Source organism: Chrysochloris asiatica, unplaced genomic scaffold (genome assembly GCF_000296735.1).
Source record: "Chrysochloris asiatica unplaced genomic scaffold, ChrAsi1.0 scaffold00107, whole genome shotgun sequence".
Classification (NCBI taxonomy): domain Eukaryota; kingdom Metazoa; phylum Chordata; class Mammalia; order Afrosoricida; family Chrysochloridae; genus Chrysochloris; species Chrysochloris asiatica.
Window position 1 is genome coordinate 3559681 of NW_006408625.1, and position 11347 is coordinate 3571027.

The 11347-nt window shown below is 38.7% G+C and overlaps 1 protein-coding gene across 1 annotated transcript in view; it reads right to left on the reverse strand.

The window, feature by feature from the left end:
- Positions 1 to 11347, reverse strand: part of FANCC (Fanconi anemia, complementation group C) — a 200859-nt gene that overhangs the window by 55044 nt on the left and 134468 nt on the right. The window contains exons 4-6 of the mRNA XM_006867669.1: positions 10531 to 10644; positions 9353 to 9417; positions 951 to 1115 (exon numbers count right to left, since the gene is read on the reverse strand). Coding sequence (XP_006867731.1) covers positions 951 to 1115; positions 9353 to 9417; positions 10531 to 10644 — 344 coding nt within the window. The remainder of the gene's footprint in view (positions 1 to 950; positions 1116 to 9352; positions 9418 to 10530; positions 10645 to 11347) is intronic.

The window sequence follows — 11347 nt, forward strand, 5'->3', positions numbered from 1 at the left end:
AAAAAAAAAAAAACAAGCTAAAATGAATAGAAAGAAATACTGTTAACTAATGGTACATGGAGGGGATTATAATCATTGTAATGAGACAAGGTGTATGATTTGTTGAATGTAAAACTGATGCTCTGCCCTGTAAATTTTCACTCAATTCACAATAAAAACTTTAAAAACAAACAAACAAACAAAAAATGGAAGGAATACACAGAGTCACCGAACCAAAAAGAAATGGATGATGTTCAACCATTTCATGAAACAGCATATGATCAAAAGTCATTGATACTAAAAGGAAGAAGTTCAAAGACTTAAAATACTTACTGATGAAGATGAAACATTACAGTCCTCAGTATGGATTGCATCTCAATGTAAAGAAAACAAAAATCCTCACCACTGGACCAATAAGTAACATCATGATAAATGGGGAAATCAAGTGATATATTACATTACACAAATCTGTTTCAAAAGACCTCTTTAAAGTGCTCAGAAGCAAAGATGTTAGTTTGAGGATTGGGGTGAGCCTGACCCATTCCATGGTATTATCAATCACCCAGTATGCACAGCAAAGTTGGACACTAAATAATGAAGACTATAGAAGAATGGATGCATTTGAATTATTGTGTTGGTGAAGAATAAAGTATCAGGGACTGCCAGAAGAACAAGAACAGTCTCTTTAGAGTAAGATTTTGTCTTTCATTCTTTGGGGGTCAATCCCTGGAGATGGACATCATGCTTGGTAAAGTGGAGGGTCAATGAAAAAGAGGAAGACTCCTAATGAGATGGATTGGCACAGTGGTAGCATAATTAGGCTCAAACATACAATGTGAGGATAGTGCAGGACCAGGCAGTATTCTGTTGTGCACAGGGTCACTATGAGTCAGAACTGGCATGATGGCACCTAATAACAACAACAAAAGGAAAAACGATGTTGGATGACAAGATAAATGGACATCACTTACAGTAAAAGGGCCTCGTTTACAGCTTCAAAGAACTCAGGACAGATGATTTCCTGAGGTTCATGTCCAGGGTAGATGAGCAGAGCCTCCACCAGGGGTTCAAAGTCTGGAAGAGTAACAAGGGGGACACAAACCCGTGACAGGGATGTGACTCGTTCAGAAGCCATCCTGTGGAAGACATAAAATAAGAAATAATGACCCAGAGCTTACAGCCACATGTAATTAAAGAGATATAAAACCTGATTCGCTCCTCATATAAAGAGAGCTGCCCTAACACCATGCATGGACTCTCCTATGGACTCGAATTTCTAGGTGGGAATCCTTTAACTCCCATTCCTATCTACCATTACCCATTGTCAGGACCTCCCACTTCCAATCCTGAAGCAGGACTCCTGCATTCCTGCTCCTGATGGTCTCTTTCCACTGGGCTCCCTATTTCATGTGCTCAGGCTTAAACCCTGGAAGTCTCTCCTTGATTCCTCCCTTTCTCATCTGACCACATCTCAGCATTTCCATCACTGCCCCTCTAATCCAAGGCACCCTAATCTCCAATCTGAGTTACTGCAATAACCTTGTCTCCCTGCTTCCGTCCTCACCTCATTGTTTAGCATCACAACAGTTCCAGCAACCCTTGAAAAGTTCAGGTCACGTCATTTGTTTGCTAAAAGCTTTCTAATGGCTTCCAGTCCCCTTTAAAGAACAAGCTGCCAAGGCCTTTGCCTGATGAGATCTATCTGTCTGGCCTTACCTCCTTCTACTCTCCACCTCGCTCATTTTGCTCCAGCCTTACTGGCCTCCAATGACTCCAAAGTAAGTTCTGCTGTTCATTTCCCTGGAACACAGAGCTAGCTCACTCATCTTGTTCAGGTCTTAAATGTTGCTTTATAAGTGAGATCTTTTCTGACTATCCAATAGAACTGCACTGGCCAATATGGTAGCAACAAACCACAAGTGGCTACTTAAAGTTAAATGGAGTAAAATGAAGCAAAATTAAAAATTAATTTCCTCAGTTGCACTAGCCATGTTAGTACAAATTTATAGGACAGATCCATTACTGTCCAAAGTTCTACTGGGCTTAAGATAGCATGTATCCTCCCATGCCACCTGCCTCTCTTACCCCTAATTCACAATCTTTCATTGTGCTTGTCATCATCTGATATACAATGAATTTCCTTTTTATGACCTCTTTTCTCCTGCAAGGCTATACACTCTGCTATGGCAAGCACTTTGTCCATTTTACTCACTGCTCTAATCCTAGCACTTAGGGACAAGTCCTGACACATGCTGTATGTTCAAGAAATACACCCATTCCTCACTGATTGATATGGTTAGGTTCCAAAGACCACAGACCAGGTCATTATGTAAAAATCAATCTTACATAAAAATGGAGGATAAACCACATCAGATCATCAAATGAAAGATGAGACCATTACATAACTGCCAAATTACATCCCTTATATAAGTGCCCGCCACTGAGAATCATGGCCCCACTAAGCTGACACATAACCTTAACCATCACAGCCAGCATTACTTTCACCTCCCATTTTGGCATCTGTTACTGCCGCTGGTATGCAAAATAGCTGCACAAGAGGTTTTTCACTAATGTCATAATGAAACTGTCAGAAGGCAAGACTGTCAATTTGTAAGATATAGGTATAGTTGTAAAATGTATGAATGAACCAGAGATTAATAAAATGCAATTTTGGGATGTATGCTATCAAATTTTTTCCTAGGAATTTTCATACATATTTATAAATAAGAACTTGGTCTTGTGGTTTGTGAAACACAAATGATACTACAATATAGAATATATATGTGCTCCTCATTTTTAAAAACATTTTCACTTGCTGACTATTATTAAAAAACATATATGATGGTAAGACAAACAATATTGTTATGAAATCATAGAAACCTTCATTAAACGAAAATATCAAAATGTGAAGCTATTGTTTCTCAACATATCCTTCATCAAGGACTACAAACTTCTGAAAGTGACATTTTCATCTCTCTAACCCTTCCCTGTGACCTCTTGCCTGTCAGTTTGTTGTACTCTGATGTCTTGTGTTCTGATGTGCCACTGGTGTTTGAAATATCAGCAAGGTCACTACTGGTGGACAATATTCAGCAGAACTTCCAGAGTAATAACATACTAGGAAGAAGGATTAGGCAGTTCACTTCTGAGGGATCGACTTCTGCAAACCTTGTGAATCACAGAAGGTTGTCTGATATAATGCTAGAAGATGAGCCCCTCAGGTTGGAAGGTACTCAAAATACAACTGGGGAAGAGCTGCCTCCTCAAAATAGAGCTGACATTAATGACATGAATAGTGCAAAGCTTTCAGCACCCTCATTTGCTAATGGGGCATGACTCAAAATGAGAACAAACAGCTGCAAACATCCATTATTAATCAGACTGTGGAATGTACTAAGTATGAATCCAGGAAAATTTGAAGTCATCAAAAATGAAATTGTACACATAAAGATTCATATCCCAGGCATTAGTGAGTGGCAATGGACACGTATTGGCCATTCCAAATCGGACAATCATATGGCTTATCATACCAGGAATGATATATTCAAGAGGAATGGTGTCACATTCATTATCAAAAAGAACATTTCAAGACCTTGAAGTACAATACTGTCTGTGATAGGGTAATATCCATACATCTACAAGGAACACCAGTTAATACAATTATTATTCAAATTTACAAGATCAATAATTTATACATAACTGAAGTTAATGATGATGAAATTGAATATTTCTACCAACTTCTTCAGTCTGAAATTGATTAAACATACAATCAAGGTACACTGTTACTTCCTGGTAATTGAAATGTGAAAGGTGGGAACAAAGAGGAGGAATCAGTATGTGGAAAATATGGCCTTGGTGACAGAGCTGATGCTGGAGATTACATGATAGAATTATTCAAGACCAATGAGTTAATCACTGGAAATATCTTTTTTCAAAAAATAATCAGTGACTATACACATGGACCTAATCAGATGGAATACATAGGAATCGACTACATCTGTGGGAAGAGACAATGGAGAAGTGCGGTATCTCCAGGCAAAACTAGACCAAGGGTAGACTGTGGGACAGCTCATAGGCTGAATAAAATGATAACAAGTTCACAAGACCCAAATATGACCTTAAGTATAGTCCACCTAAATTTAGAGACCATCCCAAGAACTGATTTGACTTATTGAATACTAATGGTCTAGAACAGAGGATTTGTGGAATGACCTCAAGAATATCATACATGAAGAGTGAAAAAAGGTCATTAAGAAGACAGGAAAGAACGAAGAGACCAAATTGGATGCTAGAAGAGATTCTGAAATTTGCTCTCGAATGTAGAGCAGCTAAAGCTAGTGGAAGAAATAATGAAGTAAAAGAGCTAAACGAAGTAAAAGAGCTAAACAGGTACCCTTCTATCTTTTCTCTCTGTTAATCTCATGTTTGGAGACAGTGGGAAATGAGGAAGAGTGCATAGGGACCTAGCCAGCTCGCTGTTTACTAAAGAAGCCCAACCCATCAAATATTTGCATAAAGGAAGAGCTCTATTAATGGTTGTGAGATTGGAAATATGTCTGAGAATCCTATGTGCTGAAAATTAATCCAGGATTTGGAAATAAAGCAGCAGGCAGTCAATGTTCTTGCCCTCCAGCTTTGACTCATCTATCCTCCATCCTAAAAGACTAAGTGTAACTGTCCCCTTACTAAATGAGGGCAGTCTGAGTCTATTACTAGTGTTATGGGGAATGCCAACGCATCTCGGTCCTTCAAGAGAGGGGTCTTGCCTTCTATTGGTTAAGAACAGTCAGGTTAGGCAGAGTTTCCATGCGAACAAAGGTACAAAAGATTTTTACAAGCAGAGATGGGGAAGATTTAAAGCAACGATTAACCTCCATCTTCTTAAAGGCTTTGCTGGGGCTTAAATTTTTTTGGATAGGGAGACGACACCACGTTTATTCACAGGGATAAGCAGGGATTTCCGGGAAACGTCCTATTTAGGAGGAGCCATACTAATTGGATGTAAGTGCAGCATTTCTTCAAGATGGATTTCACTGCAAAGGATTCTGGTAGGAGCAGACAGAACTGATTCTGGAATGTTCCTAATTCAGACTCCTCCCAGGGACTGGCATTCTCTTTTTCCTCAGCAGAAGTTTGATCCTTTAGAGTTATGTCTAGGGCACTAGGCTGGACTCCCAGTGTGGCACTGTAGGATCAGCACTAGACTGCGAATGACAAGGTCGGCAGTTCAAACCCACCAGCCACTCCTCAGAAACCCTATACAGAGTTGCTATGAGTCAGAACCAACTCAGTGATACTTAGAAACAACAACAGAGCACTAGGCAGACAAGTCTGACCTATAAAATATCTCACAAGGAAGTAAAAATACAGAATGTTTATGGGTGGTCTTCCTCAATGGCAGTCCTATAAAATACAGAAATTTCATGGATGGTCTTTCTTAATGGCATGTCCCAGGATGTCGCTGCTCAGCTATGCGCCCTGGGAATGTCCCATGCATCTTTACAATTGTTCAAGCAAGGACGGAAGCAGGCTTTAACATGCCACAGGATTTTGGTCACAAGATTTCAGTCAGTAAGTGACCCATGTTTAATCCTGGTTTATGGACCCGCTTTTTCCTGTCTCACCAGTCACAGGAAAGGGTATGGCATGGGTAGGAAAGATAATTTGAGGACTAAGCGTGTTTACCAAACACTGAAAGGTCTCAGATAACTTCACTGAAATATTCTAAAGTACCATCCAACTTCAGTAGCTCTTGGTTCTACCAAGATGCAGGCAGACCAACTAATAATCTTCTGAAGGGCTTCCAAGTGCTTATGGCTTTCATGGCTCTTTCCTTTGGTCTGAAGCAGAACACTGTTTGGTAGAGCCTGAGATGCAACTTCAACCAGAGTTATGCAACACTTTCCAGACTATGTTACACTGAGCATTAGGTCTTGATGGATTGCCAGACGAGCACTTCCAAGGGACTTCTGCACAAGAATTCAGCTGCAGAGGGCTAGATGGTAACCATATACTACTGAAGACATCTTTCCCATGTGGTTGCCCTGAAGCTTCCAAACCATCTGCAGCAAACCACTGTATTACAGGATAAATTGACAATGCTCAGAGATCCCAGAATGTCGCTCCTTCTAGATGGTTTGTTGCAAAGAACAAGATAGAATTTAAACATTCTGTCACTGAATTGTTGATTTTACTTAGTGGCAAGTGAAACTCTATTTAAAATGCTGTGACAAGACTATTTATCAGACCTCTAAAAATAATGCAGAAAGAAACTCAACAGATTTTCCTGTATTTTGTCCCTCTGACAATTTATACATCTTAAGTTATGAGGTTAATTTCTATATTTTCTAGGAAGTTTTTTGAATTTCTTGAAAGCAATATTAAACATTCAAGTTGTGGGGGGGGGGAAGTATAATAGATGCACTCCAGAAAACAAAAGCATCCATAACAAACAAACAAAAAAAATGTTGTTGTTAAGTGCTGTTGAGTCAGTTCCAGACTCATAGCGACTCTATAGGTTTCCAAGGAGTGGCTGGTGAGTTTGAACTGTCGACCTTATAAGGATAATAGCCTGGCATTACTTATAAGGTACTTAAATTTGGGAGGCTTTTGGATGCTTGAATATTTCAAGACCATACTAGTGGAAGGAAAGTAACAGTAAAACTTATATTCATATTCAGATGGCAATATTTTGGAATCAAGTGTATACTGGAGAGAAGTTTGTCTACTATGAGGTATTCTGAATCCAACTACTTGATTTTGCAAATCTTAAAAATGTACAAATAACTTTAGAGATGATGTTATTGTTGCTGCTGTGGTGATGTAGGGGAAAATCTAACCACTATTATAACTAGTAATAGCAACCACTCTAGTTAATGGCTCGAGTATGTTGACTGTTGTCTTTCAAATGTTGCCAGGAAGCTGTTCCTCTACCTGATTTCATGAAATCTCACTCCACTCAAGAAAATGTGCTTGGTTGCATTTATAATTCCCTAAGGAAGCTCTGGTAGCATAGTAGATTATAAGCTGAGCTGCTAATTGCAAGGTCAGTAGTTCGAACCTACCAGCTGCTCCACTGGAAAAAGATGACACTTTTTGCTCTCGTAAAGCTTTACAGCCTCGGTGGTCGCTATGAGTTGAACCGACTGCATGGCACATAACATCTAACAAAGAAGCTCTGGTAGTGTTGTGATTAAGAGTTAGCCTGCTAACCTCAAGGTCAGCAGTTCAAAACTACCAGTCGTTCCGTGAGAAAAAGATGAGGCTTTCTGCTCCTGTGAAGATTTACAGCCTCAGAAATCCTATAAAGGGTCGCTATGAGTTGGAACCGACTCCATACACACAACCATCACCACCCAGAGAACTATGGAGTCTCAGACAAGCTTTCAGAGATCCAGGTTGCTTTATGAATGGCAAACACAACTTCCTAGTTTTAAGTCTTGAAGGAGGACTTTAAAAGTTCATAAAGTGACTCAAAAAGCATGCTGGCTTTTAAAATTCAATCTTATGGTAAGTATAAATGAATGCAGTCCAAGAGACTGAATTTTCCTAAAGACCATATATATTGGCTCAACAATTCAGAAAAATACCTAGACAATAGCTTGTTGAACACAAAAATTCATTTAAGAAAATAATAAAAAATGAAAGCCTGTGGTAAAGATCACCAAGCAAAGCAAATGAGGAATGTGTCAGATTCATCAGAGTCCAGGCATGGGGCTTACTGCTAGCAGTAGGATTTTTAGTTGATGTTGTTGTTGTTATGTGCTGTGGAGTCAGTTCTAATGCATAGTGACCCTGTACAGGGTTTCTGAGGCTGTAAATCTTTATGGGAGCAGAAAGCCTCATCTTTCTCCCACAGAACAGCTGGTAGTTTCAAACTGCCTGGCTCATAACCACTATGTTACCAGAGCTCCTTTGTATTTTTAGTTAGAAGTTCATTAATTATATCATAGATTTGCTTTGACCAAGAATGATCTAAATGTCTAACCAAAACAATGGTCATTTTGTCCTTGCTGATACTGCCAGCTGGAATGCCCACCATGGCCCTCTTACACTTGACTTTCTAGTGTGCAAGGAAAATTGCCCATATTGTTTTTGAAAACAAACATCCTTAATGAAGAAGCAGTCATGAATCTGAGGATTCTGTTAAGCCCCAAAATGTGACCATCTATCACAAGTTGACGTTTCTCAGCCTTAAGCCTATCGGCCAATATCTCCCAACAGGTCTACCTAATCATGGTCAAGAGAGTTTTGAGGTTTTCTGGATTACTGTCTTCTCCTGTATAGGGTTTCCAAGGAGAGGCTGGTGAGTTTGAACTGCATTTCAAACCGACCTTGTGGTCGAGCACTTATCCTACAGTGCCACATCAAGGCTCCATACATGGCATTCAAATATACATGGGTTTATTTTTCAAGAAAGTATAAACCTGTCTTGAGGTTCAAGCCGATTTTGCAGTCTAGCACATTAGCCCAGAGTGCTACACCAGGACTCCTATTTGAAAGATTCAGATGTGGGGATTCCCTAAAAGCTGAGGGAGAAGATCATTTCTGATAGAGGTTTAATTGGCAAACGGCTTTTTTAAAAATAAATAAATAAATAACTCATTTGGTACCTAGATTCTCTGAGTTAATGATTTATTAGAAACTAAACGCTCACCAAGAAAAACAACTCTGAATTCTTTCATAGTGAAGAAACCCTTTTTTAATGTAATTACTTGCTTTTCAATTTGTCTGAATCTATTTTGATATGCTTAGTCAGGATTTTGGAATATGATGTTTCTTGATATCGGTCATATGTGCACATCAAATACCTCCTGCCTTGTAAATAGTCTGATTGTACACAGCGCGCGCGCGCGCGCACACACACACACACACACACACACACACACACACACACACTGGGGTGGGCTGATGGGGAGTGTGGAACTTTTTACTCAAGGAGACGTTGCACAGTTTACTGCTACTCAATAATTTAGAGAATTGTTGTTAAGTGCCGTGAAGTCGGTTCCGACTCATAGCGACCTTGCACAGGGTTTCCGAGGCTGTAAATCTTTACGGGAGCAGAATGCCTCATCTTTCTCCCGTGGAACCGCTGGTAGTTTCGAACTGCTGACCTTGCGGTTCACAGCCTGATTCGTCGTAACCACTACACTACCAGAGCTCCTTAGAGCTCCTTAGAGAATAGTGATTTAGAAATAGGACACTTGATTAAAAAATCACCAATTAGCTACCTATTCCACTAATAGAATCTCTCTACATAGATTATAACCATAAGTACAAGCATGCACTTCCTAAGAATAATGAAATTCTTTTCCCAAAACCTCACTAATATATTTAGAAACTTGAGAAGAAGGATGTTTACTTGAACACCCACCGCCTTGGAGTGTTAAATCCATGGAGATGATTCTCTCTGAGTTCAGTCACTAACGATGAAACCATCTGTAAAACAAAATCAGTGGCAAGTGAACTCACACTGCACCAGGATTACATCAGTTCTATTTTTCTTGGTGTCAGTGATATTTCTGCTGAGATCCCCTTCCCTGTCCTCTCTGTATGTTTTTCTTTTGTCAGAAGGAAATGAAAGCAGTGCCAAATCACTGGAATTTTGTGTTTAGAGTCTACCATTTTGCATTCCTACATAGACACATGAATAACAAATCATTAATTTACTAAGCATTAAAATCACACCCCTTAAAAAACAGTAACCAGTAACACTTTAGAGTCAATTTATGTCTTTTTAATTTAGTTATTTTACTTGTAAAAATGTTGTGCATGTATAAAGGTTTCAAAAGACCAGACTGGGCAATAAAACAAAACTCATTAATATTTTTTAGAAGAGTTATTTCAAAATCATAAGTTAAAATTTCTTGAAGTTGGTTAAAATTTAAGGAAGAAGAGAATAATGTTCTCTTTAAGCTATCTTTAACATTAAATTTAAAATACCAAACCCAATGCACTAAGTCCAACTAGCAGAGACCCTACAAGATGGAGTCGAGCTGTCCAGGGCAGGCAGGCTTCACGGAAGCACACTGTCACAACAGAGCGGCTGGTGGGCCTACTTCCACAGACCCATCAGTTAACAACTGAGCGCTTTCACTACAGCACCACCAGGGCTCCTGGTAGCTTTAGCATTAAATGTAAATCCAAACTACTATTTACAAGATTACTACTGACTGAATTTTTTGCTTTGCTTTTAAAATAAAATTCCAATCAAGTTATTTTAAATCTACTATTTGTTCAACATTATGAGGCTGAACTTCCACTAAGAAAAGCACTTCTCCCTAATGTCCTAGATGAGAGGTATTATGCGACAGAGAGACAGATTGAGACTGAATGATTTAGTATAACCTTTCCTGGTTTTCTTCTTTTATCTCATAATCGCCCAACTCATATTACTTTCTTATATGGTTGTACATTCGTCTGAGGTAAAAAAGAATAAACATAGAAAAGTGAAACATCTTCCCTAGAGGAGTGAACTGTTTCCATTGATGTTTTTTCTGATGTTACATCCAGCATTGAAAATTTTATTACTAAGACATTAAAAATACTCACATTTGTAAGCAAACCAGGATAGTAATCTGCAGGTGCATACCCAAGACCTTGACAAAAAAGGCCAACTTCTTTTATATCAAATCTGAGTGCCGCAAGTATATGCAATAACAAAGTCTGAAAGACAAAAACAGGAAACTTAAATCTGTTAAAAGTGAATGCAATCTCGGTCCATGATGCAGTTTCTCTTGGGAACCAGACTAGGACAGAAGCATTTATGAGTTGATTGCAGACATCCAGATCTTTCACCTCTAAGATTTTTGCCTATGTCTGCTAAGAAAAAGGACCTTCTCTTGCATAAGCTCAGTATAATTAGTCCACTCTGGAAATTTAGCATACACACAGCACTATTATATGATACATAGTTCATTTTCAAATTTCTCAAAATGTTTCAATAATCTATATAACTTTTCATCATAAGGATTTTTTATATTATGTCTAATTTATATTTTCTGATGCTCTTCTAAGATACCAGCTGAGTTGCTCTTGTGGTCATACATGCTTTCAGAGGACTTGTTTTAGAATGCGTTCTTATCTGAAATTGGCAAGGGATAATCTGCTTAAAATAAAAGGGGAAATTATCTAAGTTATAAAACCAGGTTCCACCACAAAATATGCTTAGCGTTGTATGTGAAAACAACTCCCATTCCAATGTAGCTACAGCCTGTTAAGGAGAAATAAAGGTATACAGACTTAATAATCTAAAAAAAAAAAAAAAAAGAAAAAAAAAAAACGAATGCAGATGCTTATAAAATGTACAGTGAAGAAAACGTGGGTCTTTGGTCCAAGGTGGGCTCATTAGAACTAGTAATCTACAATT